This window comes from Limanda limanda, chromosome 3 (assembly GCF_963576545.1).
Source record: "Limanda limanda chromosome 3, fLimLim1.1, whole genome shotgun sequence".
NCBI classification, from domain to species: domain Eukaryota; kingdom Metazoa; phylum Chordata; class Actinopteri; order Pleuronectiformes; family Pleuronectidae; genus Limanda; species Limanda limanda.
Window position 1 is genome coordinate 18,622,758 of NC_083638.1, and position 16,579 is coordinate 18,639,336.

At 42.0% G+C, this 16,579-nt stretch overlaps 2 protein-coding genes across 6 annotated transcripts; both read right to left on the reverse strand.

Moving 5' to 3' along the window:
- Positions 1 to 606: 606 nt before the first annotated feature.
- On the reverse strand, positions 607 to 7,358 carry ccsapb (centriole, cilia and spindle-associated protein b). Of its 2 annotated transcripts, XM_061067827.1 has the most exons (6): positions 7,291 to 7,351; positions 7,082 to 7,198; positions 2,786 to 3,154; positions 2,587 to 2,703; positions 925 to 1,139; positions 607 to 825 (listed from the first exon to the last, which is right to left on the reverse strand). In XM_061067827.1, the coding sequence occupies exons 3-6, from the start codon at positions 3,135 to 3,137 to the stop codon at positions 643 to 645; spliced, it is 867 nt and encodes a 288-aa protein (XP_060923810.1). In that variant the 5' UTR covers positions 3,138 to 3,154; positions 7,082 to 7,198; positions 7,291 to 7,351; the 3' UTR covers positions 607 to 642. The 2 variants fall into 2 exon arrangements, with proteins under 2 accessions (XP_060923810.1, XP_060923811.1); XM_061067828.1 differs by lacking the exon at positions 7,082 to 7,198 and having other exon boundaries at positions 7,291 to 7,358.
- A 2,108-nt stretch (positions 7,359 to 9,466) lies between these two features.
- Positions 9,467 to 12,228, reverse strand: acta1b (actin alpha 1, skeletal muscle b). 4 transcript variants are annotated; one of them, XM_061067824.1, is made up of 7 exons: positions 12,100 to 12,228; positions 11,404 to 11,530; positions 11,206 to 11,292; positions 10,703 to 10,864; positions 10,047 to 10,238; positions 9,756 to 9,937; positions 9,467 to 9,610 (listed from the first exon to the last, which is right to left on the reverse strand). In XM_061067824.1, the coding sequence occupies exons 1-7, from the start codon at positions 12,226 to 12,228 to the stop codon at positions 9,467 to 9,469; spliced, it is 1,023 nt and encodes a 340-aa protein (XP_060923807.1). The 4 variants fall into 4 exon arrangements, with proteins under 4 accessions (XP_060923807.1, XP_060923806.1, XP_060923805.1 ...); XM_061067823.1 differs by lacking the exon at positions 11,404 to 11,530 and having other exon boundaries at positions 11,206 to 11,401; XM_061067822.1 differs by having other exon boundaries at positions 11,206 to 11,530.
- Between the last annotated feature and the right edge of the window lie 4,351 nt (positions 12,229 to 16,579).

The following is a 16,579-nucleotide window of genomic DNA, read 5'->3' on the forward strand; positions in this document are numbered from 1 at the left end:
GACTTTGTTTACATGCATACACACTATGTCCCGTATCATACAACCCCGATGTTCCCATTTGATCTCCTTTTAAAGAAAGCTAATCTCTGAATCTATTCACACATTGTGCCTTCACTACCTCTATGTGAGACCACAACAGACATGATATCCATGTATAAAGTATTCGTTTATAGGGACTGCAGTGAAGTATGGCTGTAAATATCTATTTGCATGTATGTTCTGTCTCATCTAAATACCCGTTGACACATTCTTATCTATACATCATCTGTAAGATGTTTCTAGATGTAGATATTAAATTGATTCACAGATGGATCGATAGACACTCATGGTCTAAAAAGCCACACTGTGAAATTCAATGTTCCAGTTCTTTCTGTTTACATGATGAATGTCGGAGTGATGCACATTCAGAAGCCTTTGTACGACTCAATGCTCTATTCTACAGTAGCGTGTACTCAGACCTCAGCGATGATAGGCAATAATGGCTTCACTTTCTTTTTTGTCCCGAATCATCTTGTCTTACACATGTCTGCAGTGAGTGTGTGTGTGTGTGTGTGTGTGTGTGTGTGTGTGTGTGTGTGTGTGTGTGTGTGTGTGTGTGTGTGTGTGTGTGTGTGTGTGTGTGCGTGTGTGTCTGTGTCTGTCCTATTGTGAGCGAGCAGAGAAGCAGCGCATGTACTCAGTGAGCCAGGGGTTGAACTCGGGTTGAACCACCTTCCTGGGCTTGTCCAGCTCGACAGACTTGGCTTTCCGGCGCTCAGCTCTGTGGGTCTGGACCTGACGCTCCACCTCCCGCCTGGTCTTAGCGCGTAGAGCCGACTCGTGGATCTACCAGCAAAATATAATACACATTTCAGTTTCTGTGGTGTTCAGTCACATCATACATTGTCACACAGAGGTATTGAGTACAACAGGACAGAACGTTACCTCAGTTGTTGAAGCTGTAGGGCCGACGTTGTGCGTCTTCATGGCCCCGATGTCTGCATGCTTCTCTCCAGAAGCGTACAGAGCGAAAGAGTGTCTGCTGCCCTTACTCTCCTCCTTGGGCTGCCGTGATGGTGCAGGTCCGACGCGATGGGAGAGCCAAGCTTGTTTTGAGGATTTGGGAGGTTTACTCTGCTGCGATCTGTGCTGTCCAGCCTCTTTAAAAATAAAAGACTTACATGTTCAGATGTGCCAAAACAGCAGAAACAAAAATGTGTGCAAAGCAGAAATCTGGGGAACTGATAGTATGTACAAACTCGTACTGAAATATACAATTATAAATTGAAATGAGAAAGTGTATCCGGGGTATTAAGTGTTAAATCCTCACACTTTTGTTTTTCACTGTGAGGGATAAAAATAAAACTATGTGTCTCAGATCCTTATTAAAGACAATATGAGCTAGACAAGTTTGAACTTCCTGGGAGGACTTTGAATTTGATTGGTCCTATCTGCCTTAATATCGGTCCAGAGAAATGGTTCTCTCTCCTTCCAAGGTCTAAATATACACACAGTTTGTGTATAGTGTGGTGCTATACTCATCATACTAATGACATATTTGGAACAAAGATATTTTTGTATGCATATTACTCACAGAATTATGTAAATTAGTCAAAACCTGAGACTTTTTTATACTAAATAATGGGTTTGCAGTTTAGTTCCCCGTATGTTTGAGACATAGCTCATGAATGTTGTCTTGATTATTTAATTCCAACTAACAAACTATTTCCTGTTGCTTTCATGTGTACCTGTGCATATTTTGGTAGGTAAAACATGGTTCCTTTATTTTTTACTACATTCACTGGAAGTTTGACAGAAGCTTTACATTAGTTTGCATATAAATAAAGTAAGATACTGTTTATACTGACTGAATGAAGATAATTATCCTTTTGCATTTTTTCTCCAAAAGGGGGAGCCAATGTCACATTATGTTTCCCAGTCACACATTGATGGTAGTTACAGGTCTCCACCTCTATTAGTTACCATACAGCAGCAGAAAAAAACCCAACAACACTAATGAAACCGCATAAACTCCACTAGATCCAGATTTTTCATCCGGATCTGAACTAAATTGCATAAACCTTAGTACCCCCCTAATATGTCACAAGTCTCTGAGAAATCAATGTTGAAAAATGCAATGTTAAAGCAATGAAAAATATATTTTCTGAGTTTGTCACACCACAGAGTAATGTGTTATCAACAACACAAGCAAATTTGAATACTTAAAAATTGGCAAGTATATAAAAATAAGGTTCAAAATCACGAGTAAATCAGCACTCCTCTGCTGCTGTCACACAGCTCACACTCACACAGACAGAACCAGGGACTGCAGTTCTTTTCACATGTTTTCAATAATCACTTACTGGTGACACGTACAGCATGTTAAGAGACAAATGAATTTGCTTCACATGATCTTTAAAGAAAGAGACAAATAATTTCTGGATCACACCACAACTTAATTGGTTCTTCCGTAACCCATACTGCATCCTTCCATCAAGTTTCCTGGTATCCTGTCTGGTAGTTTTTGCATAATCCTGCTTACTAACAAAAAATTGCAGATGATAACATAACTCACCCATCAGGCATATATGATATCCTCAGAATTACCTTGGTCTTGCACTCTGTGGGAAACTGGTAACTGTTTACTGCCTCTGCTGCTGGCTCTCTGCTCCTCCCTCTCCTCCTCTGGTACTCTCGTCTGTTTGACAACATCAAGCAGGGAGCCTGAAGAGAGAGACACATATTGAAGAGCTACATACAAACACATCAATATTTTAATACAGTCATATTTAAAACTCAGAGGTACCTCCATTTTCCTGCTCCTGAATGTCAAGTCTGGGTACAGGCCCTGCAGGGCTGGCGTGCAGCTCCAGCTGTTTGTCCGTCCTCGCCCCCTGACACTCCTCCAGCTCGACCTCCATCCCGGCCCTGATGGTTTCATCCTGTACCTGGTTTTTATTGGGAGGAGGGGGAGGACTTCTTCCAGCTGAGTCTGAATCACTGTCTGAGCCGCTCCAGAACCAGGGGTTGTGTGTTTGCTCCAGCAGCCGGCGTGTCAGCCTGTACTTCACCATCTCCTCATAACACTTGGTGTAGGTCTCCCATTTGGGGTCTTTGAATTTCTTCATGTACTCCGAGCGTATCCTCTTGGTCACCATCTTCGAAACTCTTTGATCTGTGAACCAATAAAGCTTTAAAAAAACATTCATAACAGGCCTGTATGGTATAGGCTATGTAACGAGAGGGTTCGAGATGTGGTGGTTGGATCAGTGAAAGAGAATAAACAGCAGGACTAAGACGTATATCTTTTTTAAGCAACACTTAACTGTTATCCACCTTCAGCAGCGTCACAACCCAGTTCCTGGTTACAATATGTGTGTGAACTAACCAGTCAGAAGTAAGACTTAGTTCTGTATCTGCAGATATGTCGATATTGATTATTGTTATTCATTTTTAGGGCCATGCTGATGAAACTTCTATCTATACATTTTTTCAATGTCAAAGAACAACACAATTCTGTTCTAGCTCTCTGTTTAACTCTAAAATATGTAATTTGTTATTATGACAATGTGAGGGACAAGTTGCTAAACAATGTCATTGTATTTATTTTATTTATTTATATTTGTTTATAAACAAAAATGTTAGCCTTTTTTGATTAAATTTAACTTTGTGTCTCTTACAAACAATACAAATCCATTTGTTTTTGAAACATTAAAGAAATAACGAAGCCCCCTGACATGTGTTTATCTAATTTCTTATTTAAGAATTTAGACACATTTACAGTATTTCACAAGCCACACAGTTTTTATGTATTTTTATTTTTTACATTTATAATTTACCTCGTTATTGCCAGCTGTCTAATATTGTGTTTGTACGTAATGAGTACAATTTCTATGTATTGCTTTATTCACAACCTTTATGTAAATATTCTTTAACATTTAAATTTCATTTATTTATTACATTTATAATTCTTCAATCATAGTTTTATTTGTTTGTTTATCTACATTTATAGTTCCCCTTGTTCTTTTGCATTGTTTATCTTGTATATCCAACTCTCTTGTGCATTGGTTTGTACTTTACATAATATGTACAGTTTGTATATATTTATTTGTATACTTTCATGACTGTATTTATTCATTTACATTCATAACTTGGTATATAATATATACAAGGTACATACTTATATATCCAGTTTGCTTGAATTGTATTTTGTACTGGTTTGTACCTCATGTAACATGTACAGTTTGTATGTATTTATTTTTTTGCGTTTATAATGGTAGTTATTTGTTTACATTTATGAGTCTATTTAAATGTTCCTTGTTATTACCAGCTCTCTTGTGTACAGGTTTGTACCCAACATAATATGTGTAATTTGTTAGTTGTAAACTGTGTGAACACACAATTTTAAATATTTTCACTGTGAACGTTGTGAATGTTTTTCTAAAGAAGTAACGTACTTCACCGCTATGGGGTGCCGTTTGTCAAGCAGCTCACGCTGAAAATAACAGCAACATTTTGTGACATTTAGCTTCAAACCATGTTTAAAAAACTGGTGTGAATTTTTGAGAGTCACTTTTTTGCACATTTACAACAATATTTGTCAACTTAGAGATATTTGAAATATTTAAATCCATATGTTAAATGTTACACTTAAATGTTAAATGTTAAATCTAAATGCTAATTCTAAATCTAAATGTTAAATTTAAATCTAAATGTTAAATTTAAATATAAATGTTAAATATAAATTTAAATGTTAAATTTAAATTTAAATATAAATGTTAAATCTAAATGTTAAATTTAAATCTAATTGTTAAATTTAAATATAAATGTTAAATCTGAATCTAAATATAAATGTTAAATCTAAATGTTAAATCTAAATATAAATGTTAAATCTAAATTTAAATCTAAATGTTTAATCTAAATGTTAAATTTAAATCTAAATGTTATATTTAAATCTAAATGTTAAATCTAAATATAAATATAAATGTTAAATCTAAATGTTTCAGGTGAAACTAAATATTTAGCTAATATGCAAATTCAAATGCCGGTTACAGGAAGTAGTAACAAAATAAAAGCTCGAGGAAGTCAGAGTGTGTTTATTACGGAGCCCCCCAGGGGACACGGGGGGGAATGAGGACAGCAAAATGACTTTTGTGAGATCCCGAGAAAGTTTAGGACAATGTACATCCGGGTATCTCATAATAATGACATATTAAGTCATTATTATGAGATACGGGTTGTGGGCAGGGCGCCACAGAGCAGGGAAGCGGAGGCTGAGCGGCTGCGGGGACAGTCGCCATACTCGCGGAAGTGGGCGACTGTGCATCGATACAGAGACATAACAGGATCGATCCATGTTTTCTGCTCCGTTCATTGTCTTAGCGAAGTCCTGTGTGTGTCTGTGTCTGCTTCCGCCTCACGTCCCTCTGTCCCCCGCTCACTTTACACTTTAACAATAAACACCAGCGCTGATCACAAGTTATTAGGACACCTGCAGGACTGATGTTATGATCTCATACTATCTCATAATAATGAGATACTGACTGCAGGGTCTGTCATGGGAGACTGTGTGTGTGTGTGGGGGGGGGGGGGCTGTGTGCGTGTGTGTGTGTGTGTGTTGGGGGGGGTGTATGCTTGTCTCTGTTCCTCTTCACTAAAACTGATAATCACATGTATTTTTTAGTTATTATCCGATGATGACCGATCATGACTTCGGATCGCTCCGTCACTTTAACGCTGTCAGTCCTGACTGTGCGCGTCACGTTCTGCTCGTGTTGTGTGGAGCGGGGACTACGTGCACACGGTGTTTAAACATGTGTTTCATGAGCTCAAACAAACACAAAGTAAACATCAGTCCTGTACGTGTCCTAATAACTTGTGATCAGCGCTGGTGTTTATTGTTAAAGTGTAAAGCGAGCGCGGGACAGAGGGAAGTGAGGCGGAAGCAGACTCCGGCCAACACAGGGCGACCGGACTTTTAATGAGCGAATTTGCATATTAGCTAAATATTTACTTTCACCCGAAACATTTAGATTTAACATTTATATTTATATTTATATTTAACATTTAGATTTAGATTTAGATTTAAATTTAACATTTACATTTAAATTTAACATTTAGATTAAACATTTAGATTTAAATTTAGATTTAACATTTATATTTAGATTTAACATTTAGATTTAACATTTATATTTAGATTCAGATTTAACATTTAGATTTAAATTTAACAATTAGATTTAAATTTAACATTTATATTTAACATTTAAATTTAAATTTAAATTTAACATTTATATTTATATTTAACATTTAGATTTAAATGTAACATTTAGATTTAAATTTAACATTTAGATTTAGCATTTAGATTTAACATTTAACATTTAAGTGTTACATTTAACATTTGGATTTAAATATTTAAAATATCTCCAAGTTGACAAATATTGTTGTAAATGTGCAAAAAAGTGACTCTCAAAAATTCACACCAGTTTTTTAAACATGGTTTGAAGCTAAATGTGACAAAATGTTGCTGTTATTTTCAGCGTGAGCTGCTTGACAAACGGCACCCCATACACCGCTGAGCCGCACACGCACACATTTAAACCATTTAAACAATAACGTGGAAGCAGTTTTAACCAATGACAGCGCAGCTATATCAGAGCCCGCCTCCCTTCTTCCGGGGAGGCGTCTCCTCTGGGGGCTGCAGATAAAAGATGCAACACTCAGTTTGGAATAAACACGATCTCCTCATCAGTGACATTAAACTGTGTTTTATTGTAAAAACTCCTCTGGCTCTGAAGTTCATCGAGCGTTACTGCGCTGGCAGCGACAACCTCCTGAACGTGATGACGCAGTAGTCCCCTCCCGCTGTGATAGGCTGCTGCGACCTGCGACTGTAGAAGCCTACAAATTAAATGTCAGTGTCTGTAAACACTGCAGCTTTTATTATAACAATCCACAGCGTCTTCACTCATTAACACCAACAAGCTGGTTCACCCCCGCGGTTTAAAAACGAGATGGCATTAAATCGCCATTTTGTTTTATATCATACGAGCTAATTACAGTTTGACACAACCCCAGTGTTGAATCATCTGTGGTTGCACATCACCTCGTCATGTTATCAGTAGATATAGATGTTAACCATCAGATGACATGGAGGACGGCTGAGAATCGCCTGTTTGTGTCCGTGTCTCTCAAACGTTAGATCGCGTTGAGGACAGATCGCCTGTGGACAGACAGCTCATGAGACATTCAGGGACATTCGGGCTGCTGCTGCTGCTGCATGAGGCTAATTTAGTGTCCGGTAAATATACTCACACAGGAGAGTCGGGTTTCACGGAAGAGGAGCGGAACAGATGGCCGTCCACGGTGCTGCTGGAATCACAACACACGCACCATACACGCACACGCACAGTACGAAGCCCCGCCCACCCCAAGACGCTTTTAAAAAGCCACACACATACTCTGCCTGCAACAGGTGGCCCGGGGCCTGGACGTCAGAAATGCAGTCAGGGCTGATGGTGACTTCCATCAGAGGGAGAATGGGCTTAATAAAACAGATGAGTTCATTGTGTTTAGACTGATTCATTCTCAGGATCAATACACACGATGGTTGCATGTATTGCTCAGGCTTCAGAAACAGTGGGCCCCCCCTCACACGAAACTGGGAGAAAGTTGCCCCCTTCTTCTCTCTTAATTTACTTGCTTAGGTTTTGCTCAATTCCTGGATGGTTCCATAATTACGCAATTTGATCCAACGGAGGAATTGAGTCGAGAAAGCCTAATACTCCTGTTTGACATATTTTCTCAGTAAAGCAAATACCTCCACCAAGGCCCAACAGTCCCCTTAAATTCAATTAAACCCCCCCATCAAGACCCATGAACAATTCCCTGGGAAATCAGTGAAAATTTTGAAATGTTAAAGAAAGTGAAATAAAAGAATCCAGTCTCTGAACTCCTGATCCAGAGCCACACCAAAATGTCATGGGCTCTTCCGCGATCCATTCCTCATCCAGTTTTTTTTCTGGGAGCAATCCTGCTAATTAACAAACAAGTGCAGATGAAAACATAACCTCCTTGGTTTTACTAAATATTTCTGCTCTAATTTCTGTATAAGGGGAAATAGTGCATCTCCCAGAAACTAGTGTCTGTCTAAACTATCTGTACTTGTTATATGTGATGTCTTCTGGTAGTTTATTTGTTGTAACAGGTGTCATATGCAATCTCTTCCATATGAGGTTCCCCTGAAACAGGTTGGAGCCCCCGGGAGAGGCCTGCATTACGCTCTGATGCTGTAATTGGTGCACTTGTGTCTCCAAAATGTTCCACTTGTACCTGCAGCCTGTGGTGGTTAATCATAGGCCCCTCAATAGATCACTGAGGTGATGTGGGATAATGTGGACCCGCCTGCAGACGCACACCCCTTTGTGCTTTTAACCTACACCCTGATAGGTGAGCTTCTCTGCATATAAGGCAGGGGCTGAATGCGGAGATGACACTCCCTGTACAAGGTCTGGATTTTGTCTAAAGATGGTCTGGGGGGAGGACGGGGCTGCAGGGCAGGAAGCTCAACAGGATTCAGAGCCGGGTGTCAGGTGTCCCTGCTACTGATCCTGTGGGTCTAAAGAGGAGCTGCATGCTGCTGCTGCCTCGGCACATTCCTGGCAAGTCAAACTCCCGACTGTCGGAGCTTGAAGGCGTCGCTGTCCAGCAATGCTGTCACCTGGTAGCCCTCCCCCCCAGTTGCCAGCAGGGGCTGGTGGGACAGTGAGAGACCCCCACCACCACCACTATCTGTCACTCTATCCTGGGTGCCGTGCCAACACCTCTGTCGACCTCGGCTCATGGGTTCATGTTGCAGTGGTGTGTGTCATGCAGTAGGTGAGCTTGTTGCTGAGTCAGTTAAGTCTTGGCTGAGATTCATTAATTTGATTATTTCAGTGAACATTTTTTTCCCCTTTTGTTCTTGTGCTGAATATACCATTTAAATATTTGATTGTATTTGCATCTATATATTCAATTTTAAATGTCACTATTTAAATACCAGTTATCATGCAGATAACAGTAATTGTAAATTTCACCAAAGCTTTTGTTTTTCATTATCTTCCCTCTAATAGTAAAACAAGGCCAAGGTCTAAAATACCAAATGCTGGACTTTAATAAATATCAATATGTATATACACTTACATTCACATGTGTTGGGCAACATGTTGTTATTTTTTTTTATTAAAGTTGTTTTTGGTTGGATGCATGGTTCAGTGGTTGGTTTTTCACAGCCTTTCTCCGTGCAACACAGACAACATACAGTTACAAAATATGCACATTTTATAAGAATAAAACATGCATATGAATGTCAACAGCGCAGACTGACAGTCCATTGACAGCAGAGTGTTGCTGTGTCGCAAAGGGTGATCGTCCACCCGGCTCGATCCCCTGGTAGATGGTGGTGATAGTGGTGGAGAAAGCGGAGAAGCTGGATAAGGGGAGGGAGGATTTAGAAGCACTTCCTGTGGACGATGCTGGGGCCTGCCTCGTCGTACTCCTGCTTGGAGATCCACATCTGCTGGAAGGTGGACAGGGAAGCCAGGATGGAGCCACCGATCCAGACGGAGTATTTCCTCTCTGGGGGAGCAATGATCTGAAGGAGGAGAAGGAGGAGGAGAGAGGGAATTAGTGATTGCATCTTCTGGTGCGTAATTCTCAATTTGCGTAAAACATAAAAAGCGTAAAAAAATCAGCTTGGGTATAAACTAGTTGTTGTTCTCATAGTTTGGTTTAAGTACCTTGATCTTCATGGTGCTGGGGGCCAGAGCAGTGATTTCCTTCTGCATACGGTCAGCAATACCAGGGTACATGGTGGTACCACCGGAGAGCACATTGTTGGCGTACAGATCCTTACGGATGTCAATGTCGCACTTCATGATGCTGTTGTAGGCGGTCTCATGGATACCGGCAGACTCCATTCCTAGTGAGGTGAGAGGGACAAGTGTTCAGAGAGCGGCAGGTGCTGGCATCGAGCTGCATATTGATATTCTTTGACAGATTTAGAAGATTAAAATGGTTGTCTTAAGTACCGATGAATGAGGGCTGGAAGAGGGTCTCGGGACAACGGAACCTCTCGTTTCCGATGGTGATGACCTGACCGTCGGGAAGCTCGTAGCTCTTCTCCAGGGAGGAGGAGGAGGCAGCGGTGGCCATCTCGTTCTCGAAGTCCAGAGCCACGTAGCAAAGCTTCTCCTTGATGTCGCGCACGATCTCACGCTCAGCTGTAGGGGGGCAAGTGGAGGAACCATGACTCAGAGTCGAGGAGCCACAACGTGTGCTTAATGATAACACGATTTAATGTGCCGAACAGTAATCTTAGTTACAGAAATGTCTGAAGTTGATAAATAACTCGTTAACAACTACATATTATTTAGATTATCATAATTCGTCGGGCCCAGTGCGCACACAGGCCACATAAATTGGGTCCATTGTGAAATAATTTCCCTGCATCTCTTTGCACGGCCGCCTTAACGTGGTGCATACATCTGTCAATATTTAATGTTAATGTCCGTTTTAGCTTAGCTATTATAACAAAACTGCTGGTAAAATAATAATTTATAATATGTAGTTGCTACCTCGGGGGGAAATAAATCGTGTTGTTTAAAGTGAAAGTCTGGAAAGAGCAAATGTTTCGTTTCTTCCTTTTCGGATGTGTTGCTTTTGGAGTTTAGGCGGAGTTCCTTACCGGTGGTCACGAAAGAGTAGCCACGCTCGGTCAGGATCTTCATCAGGTAATCGGTCAGGTCGCGACCAGCCAGGTCCAGACGCATGATGGCGTGGGGCAGGGCGTAACCCTCATAGACTGGGACGTTGTGGGTCACACCATCACCAGCATCCAGCACAATACCTGAAGAGAGGCAAGGAGGGAGTTCGATTAAGATCGACAGGCGACACGATGTTTTGTAAATAAATCTGGGGCTATAGCGGGTGTATGAATGATAATGTACATGTACACTCAGATGTATGTATCGATAAGTGCCATAAACTGGCATAAGAAGACCCAGAAAGGCCGAGAGGCTGTGCGTAAAAGTTGTGCGTAAAATGTCATCAGTGGAGAAAAATATCCCATAAATAGTGGAGTTATGTGTTGTGTAATTGTTTAAGTCAATTGTATGTCATCCTGTTATAGAGGAGACTGATTCGATGTGTTATGTCTGAGTGGCAGCTGTTTTTCGTTGTTAATCTTACCGGTGGTACGGCCGGAAGCGTACAGGGACAGCACAGCCTGGATGGCCACATACATGGCGGGGACGTTGAAGGTCTCAAACATGATCTGGGTCATCTTCTCTCTGTTGGCCTTGGGGTTCAGGGGGGCTTCTGTCAGCAGGGTGGGGTGCTCCTCGGGTGCCACTCTCAGCTCGTTGTAGAAGGTGTGGTGCCAGATCTTCTCCATGTCGTCCCAGTTGGTGATGATACCGTGCTCAATGGGGTACTTCAGAGTCAGGATACCTCTCTTGCTCTGAGCCTCGTCGCCGACGTAGGAGTCCTTCTGACCCATACCGACCATGACACCCTGAAGGGGAGAGAGAGAGCGAGGTGGAGGAAAGGTCAGTCGTGGACGTCAAATACTCAATACAGAAATATTATCTCTTCTGGTCAGATTAAAGGGTTTGGAGATGCGTGGTGAACATTCCGTAAATGTGCCAAGTTACAGCACGCGTCACAGAGACAGACAGAGAACAATTGTGTGACTGACAAATTGTCTGTGACTAATTTAGGCTCTAAGTAGCAAAGGCCACATAGCAGCAGGAGCCAGAATTACATGGCTGAAGATTTATTATTCCACCACTGTTGTCACCTGTAGCTAATAATAGCACCAAAACTTTACAAAGCCTACAGCGATGACATCCCAGTTCAATACTTTAATCGCACAGGATAAATCTGCCTGAATATAGAACAACTGACCAAATTAATATTTGATTTATTATTGTAAAATGAGACCAAATCGAATTTTATTTATCTATAGGTTATTGTTTTTATATTTAGAGTAATTGTGAATTTATTTTTGTATTACATATTTATTATTGCCAATGAGCCTGTCCTCACACTCTGTCCCTATTGAGACATTTCCTCGCTGTTTACCTGGTGACGGGGGCGGCCGACGATGGAGGGGAACACTGCCCTGGGGGCATCGTCTCCGGCGAACCCAGCCTTCACAAGGCCGGAGCCGTTGTCGCACACAAGGGCGGTAGTTTCTTCGTCGTCACACATGATGGCTTCTGAGAGGAGATGGAGAAAAAAGACTTGAGTTAAATTCACATGGAGATACTGTCGGTGACAAAAATTACTTCCAAATTAAATCTTTGTTTCTTGTGAATGAACACTTGGTTGTTTTTTGAAAACAGACTAAAAAACGAAAAAACCACTGTATCATTTACTGGAGCATGATCAGGTCTGTGCTTTGCGCAAAATGCCTCCACTACGCACCGACACAAGGCCGTTCCTAGAAACCTGTACACATCTACACACTCACATTTAAATATGGAACTAAGCTGGTTTCCTTTAGATAACATATGGTCATGATAAAAATAAATTATTCAAAGACTGTTATTTACATTTTCGTTATTCAATTATTCAAATTCTAATTCAAATAAATCTACAAGCATCATCTTTCTGTTTTTCAATTGGTCTGATTGCGCATTCCAGCATCAGCATCTTTTCAGGATTTAATGTTAACACCTGTGAAGCTGTTGAATCAGACTGATCTACTGTATCTGCTTTATCTATCTATTTATATATCTATCTAAAGTTTCTAGATCTTCAGCTTAGAGCTTCTCCTCTCGTCCCGTCTCCCAGTCCTCAGCCCTGTCCTAGCCTCTCTTCCAGTGGAGCTGCCCCTGGTCAGGTCCTGTCTGACTCCTGCTCCAGTAGATGCCGTAGTGGTGCTCAGGCAAAGGCCCAGTCTGCTATCCCAGTGTCCAAGTGTGGATGAGTGGCTTCAGGAGAGCCGGTCTTTGCAGGGTCTTACCTTAGGGAGTGTGTCTGCGGCTTCGGAGTGAAAGACCCAACCAGTGTTACTGCTGAACCAGCTACGGTCCTATGTTGCAGCTCGTCCACCTTTTATACCCGAGCTCCACCATTCACAAACCTCAGCACTGGCCCCCATCCCGACCCCCTGCCATATTAGGATGCTGACAGGCCGAGGGCGAGGAGTGGGTGGGCGGGGGCGCAGCATGGAGGCGCGCCTCAGGGTGGGAGGACGGGTGCCCTCGTCCACCGGGCATCGGCAGAGGGGGCATGAGGAGTGACGCTGCGCGCTCCCGACGAGGAGAGGGCGCGCGCCATATATGGCACTGTCGCTTTGACCTCCCATCGATCCTCGCGTCCCACCTCGAGGGCCGTACAAGGAGCGGGAGAGCCACTTGGGGTTTCTAGGGGAGACAGTTGCTCCCAAGTTGCAGATTTGCTGCTACTCGGCTCCATCGAGCCTTAAAATGGGAAATTGCTGCTCTCATCTGAACAGATTTAGGACCCAGGACTGACAGGGCACACAGGAGCTGAGCTGCAGCCATTACATGCCAATTAAGAGTTCAATCCTCACAATGGAGATCAGTGCAACATTACATAACATCAGTCCATTAAAGCTGAGCAGTCACATTCTCTGTGTAGATAGTTCATTTCAGTCAAATAAAATCAAGGTGTTCGATTGGTTGATTGCATTAAATGTTGTAACCCGATTATAAGATTAACAAAATATGGATTCATGATTTAAAAAAAGGGTTTTTGCATCTACACCATGTGTGCATTTGGCGTCATAGATGTATGAGATATCATAATAAATCGTAAAGATTAATGGTGTGTGTGCACTGAAGTGTATCACTGCACTTGCACACATATAGTGCTGTATTATTATTCTTTTCTTTTCACATACAGAGTAGTAATTAAAAATCTGCCGCTGTGCAGACCTCATGAGTTCACACAGGTCTGTCAGAAGCCTATTGAATAAATAAGGAGAGAATCACAGAAACAGCCAACAGCTGAAACCTTACCCTCCTCCTCTGCTCTGTCACAGGAGCAGTTGGATTAATTATAACTCTAACGGTGGAGGGGAGCTGCTGTGCATGTGGCTGGACACATGGAGGAAGGAACCCAGTGAATGTACATGTGTCCATGCGCATGTTTGCTGTGTGTTGACACCAGCAGGACAGGGGAAGAGTAGGTTTATAATAAAGTTAAATAAAAGAGAGGGAAAGCGGAGGAATAGACGGAAGTGTGGAGAAAAAGACGGATAAGTGTGATGAGGTAAAGAAAAGCAAGTAAATGTTTGTGAAGTTAAATGAGCAGAAGCACAGAAGTTAAGAATTCTCAAGCTCAATGAAAAATCCATCAAATGGTGCCAAATTGCCCTTACATATCCTTAAGTAAAGCTGGGTTCACAAAGGACCAGGCACATGTTAACATGAACAGTATGGCGTGTCATGACCTGGATTCTCCTTATAGCAGCAACAGAATGCATCACTGTGGATTTCACATGAAGGGTTATGGCATGTTATCTGTCCATGTAAAATACATGGAAAGTCATATTTGGAACTCGTCCTAAATCAGGCTCAGTTACTGTAATTGAGGAGAAATGCTGAGTTGCATTAATGCAAGTCCTGTCGGGTTTCAATACACATCCTGCACCTGAAGTTCAGTTTGTACTGTGTACACTAAAATCTTTGAGTGGTGGTGGGGTTAATTCCTATAGGGTTCATTCATTGATATGTCCATAAAAATATCAGATAATAAGAGGGAGAGAGGGAGGGAGGGAGGGAGGGAGGGATATCTTTGAAGACTTGGGGGACGAGAGTAAATACAGATTGAGAATGGTGTGTGTCAGTGGGAGGGGCGGCAGAGCAAGGTTGAGCTACTTTTATGCACTTGTTGTGAACCATTCTGGATCCGAGGGCCTGTGTGAAACGCCTAAAAGGGGCTGGCAGTTGGCCGGGACCAAGAGAGGGAGGGTAAACGAGGAAGGAGGTGAGGAGAGGTCAGAGGGGCCGAGGGGGAGGAGAGTAGTGAGACTTCTCCCAGAGAGGCTGGGGGGGGGGGGGTGAAGGGCGTGTGCGGCAGGTGGTCGACAACATTAGTTTAGTGTGACCAGGCCAGCTGAAGACTCTGGAGAGAAGAGGGTAGTTCTTGTATCATAGATGTTTTGGTGGCGACAGAGAGAAAATACAAATCCACTGTGATCCTTTCAGCCAGTAGATTTGAAAAGAAGAAGAGGTGGACAGGTGGAGACAAAGGGAGTTTTTTGGGTCAGGGCATAGCAGTTTTTCAGATAGATCATTTTTCAGCCAGCACTATCAGAGAGAACGTCCAGGACTCATGCAGCACAGAGGGTGAGAGGGTCAGGGAAAGTGTAAGAATGGCACAAGCTCGGACATTCATTTTTAAGTGTGGCAGCAACACGTACAGTAGATGTTTTGCATCTGGAAGAGAGAAAAATCAGGATGTAGTTGAGCTGAGATGGTTATCTGATGTGCTGTTGCAGTGAAGAATGACTGAGGATCATGTGGATGTTGTTTTCCCAGGTAAAACTCAGCAAATCGATTGAATATCAGCTGTTTAATCGATTCCTGTTTTCCCTCATCTTTGAAACTGATGTGCTGCTAAATTCTAGTTCCATCCTCAGCGTGCACCGCTGTCTCTCGCTCAGATTGAGGATAAACACATTCCATCCTGTGTGAAGACAAACCAAATTTCTCCAAAAAGCACACATGCATTTTGTCTTAATTTGCAGTAGAAGTCCCTTGGTTTTATAGTAAACACTAGAGGTGGATATTGTTTACATAGGGCAGATAGGCAGAGATGGGAGCATGGTCCCTGATCACTGAGAATCAGTTTTAAAGTTGGCTGCGTCTTATTGTGCTTTCAGGAGCTTAAGATGTTCTCCTCATGTTGCTCTGCATGTTTTTCACCAAACCATGATAATATGGCATTGTTGAGCCGATCCAAACTGCAACATGAATATACAACGATTAAAGTCTTTGTACCCTCATGGTTAAATTAAGTGGAAGTTGTTTTGGATAAAAGCTTCAGCAAAAATATGCAATATGTTATGCAATAATATTTTTGCTCCTATTTCACGAACAAATAAGGCTCCATGTGACGTCTTCAAGTGACAAATGAACATAGAATATTGTGAGGCCAAAGGGGGTGAGAACTTTCCTCTAGTTCCCCAAATAGCCCCGGGTACAGTGAAAAGTGAGGGGAGCTGAAGCACATGGAGCTGGAATTAGAAACACCACGCAGGGCTGGACAGCACCTGGTCAGCTGGGACCAGTCGTCCTCTGCAGGACAGGAGCACAACTGCTGCCTCTGCTGAGCTTAGAGGAATGTGACTGGAGCTGAAGGAGCAAGAGAAGTTAGATCATCATCATACAGATCAAACTGTGTTAGAGAAAACGGTGGAAAGAGATTCATAAACATGACAAAAATGGACACGGAATTCATCAAATATTTGAAGGTTTTATGTCAGAGGGGTTTTATGGTACCACTTTGCATCATGTGCCTGTTCTGTTTGATATCATATGAAGATTAAAAAAATTCTGATTTAAAAACCTGGTCGATGTTTACTTGA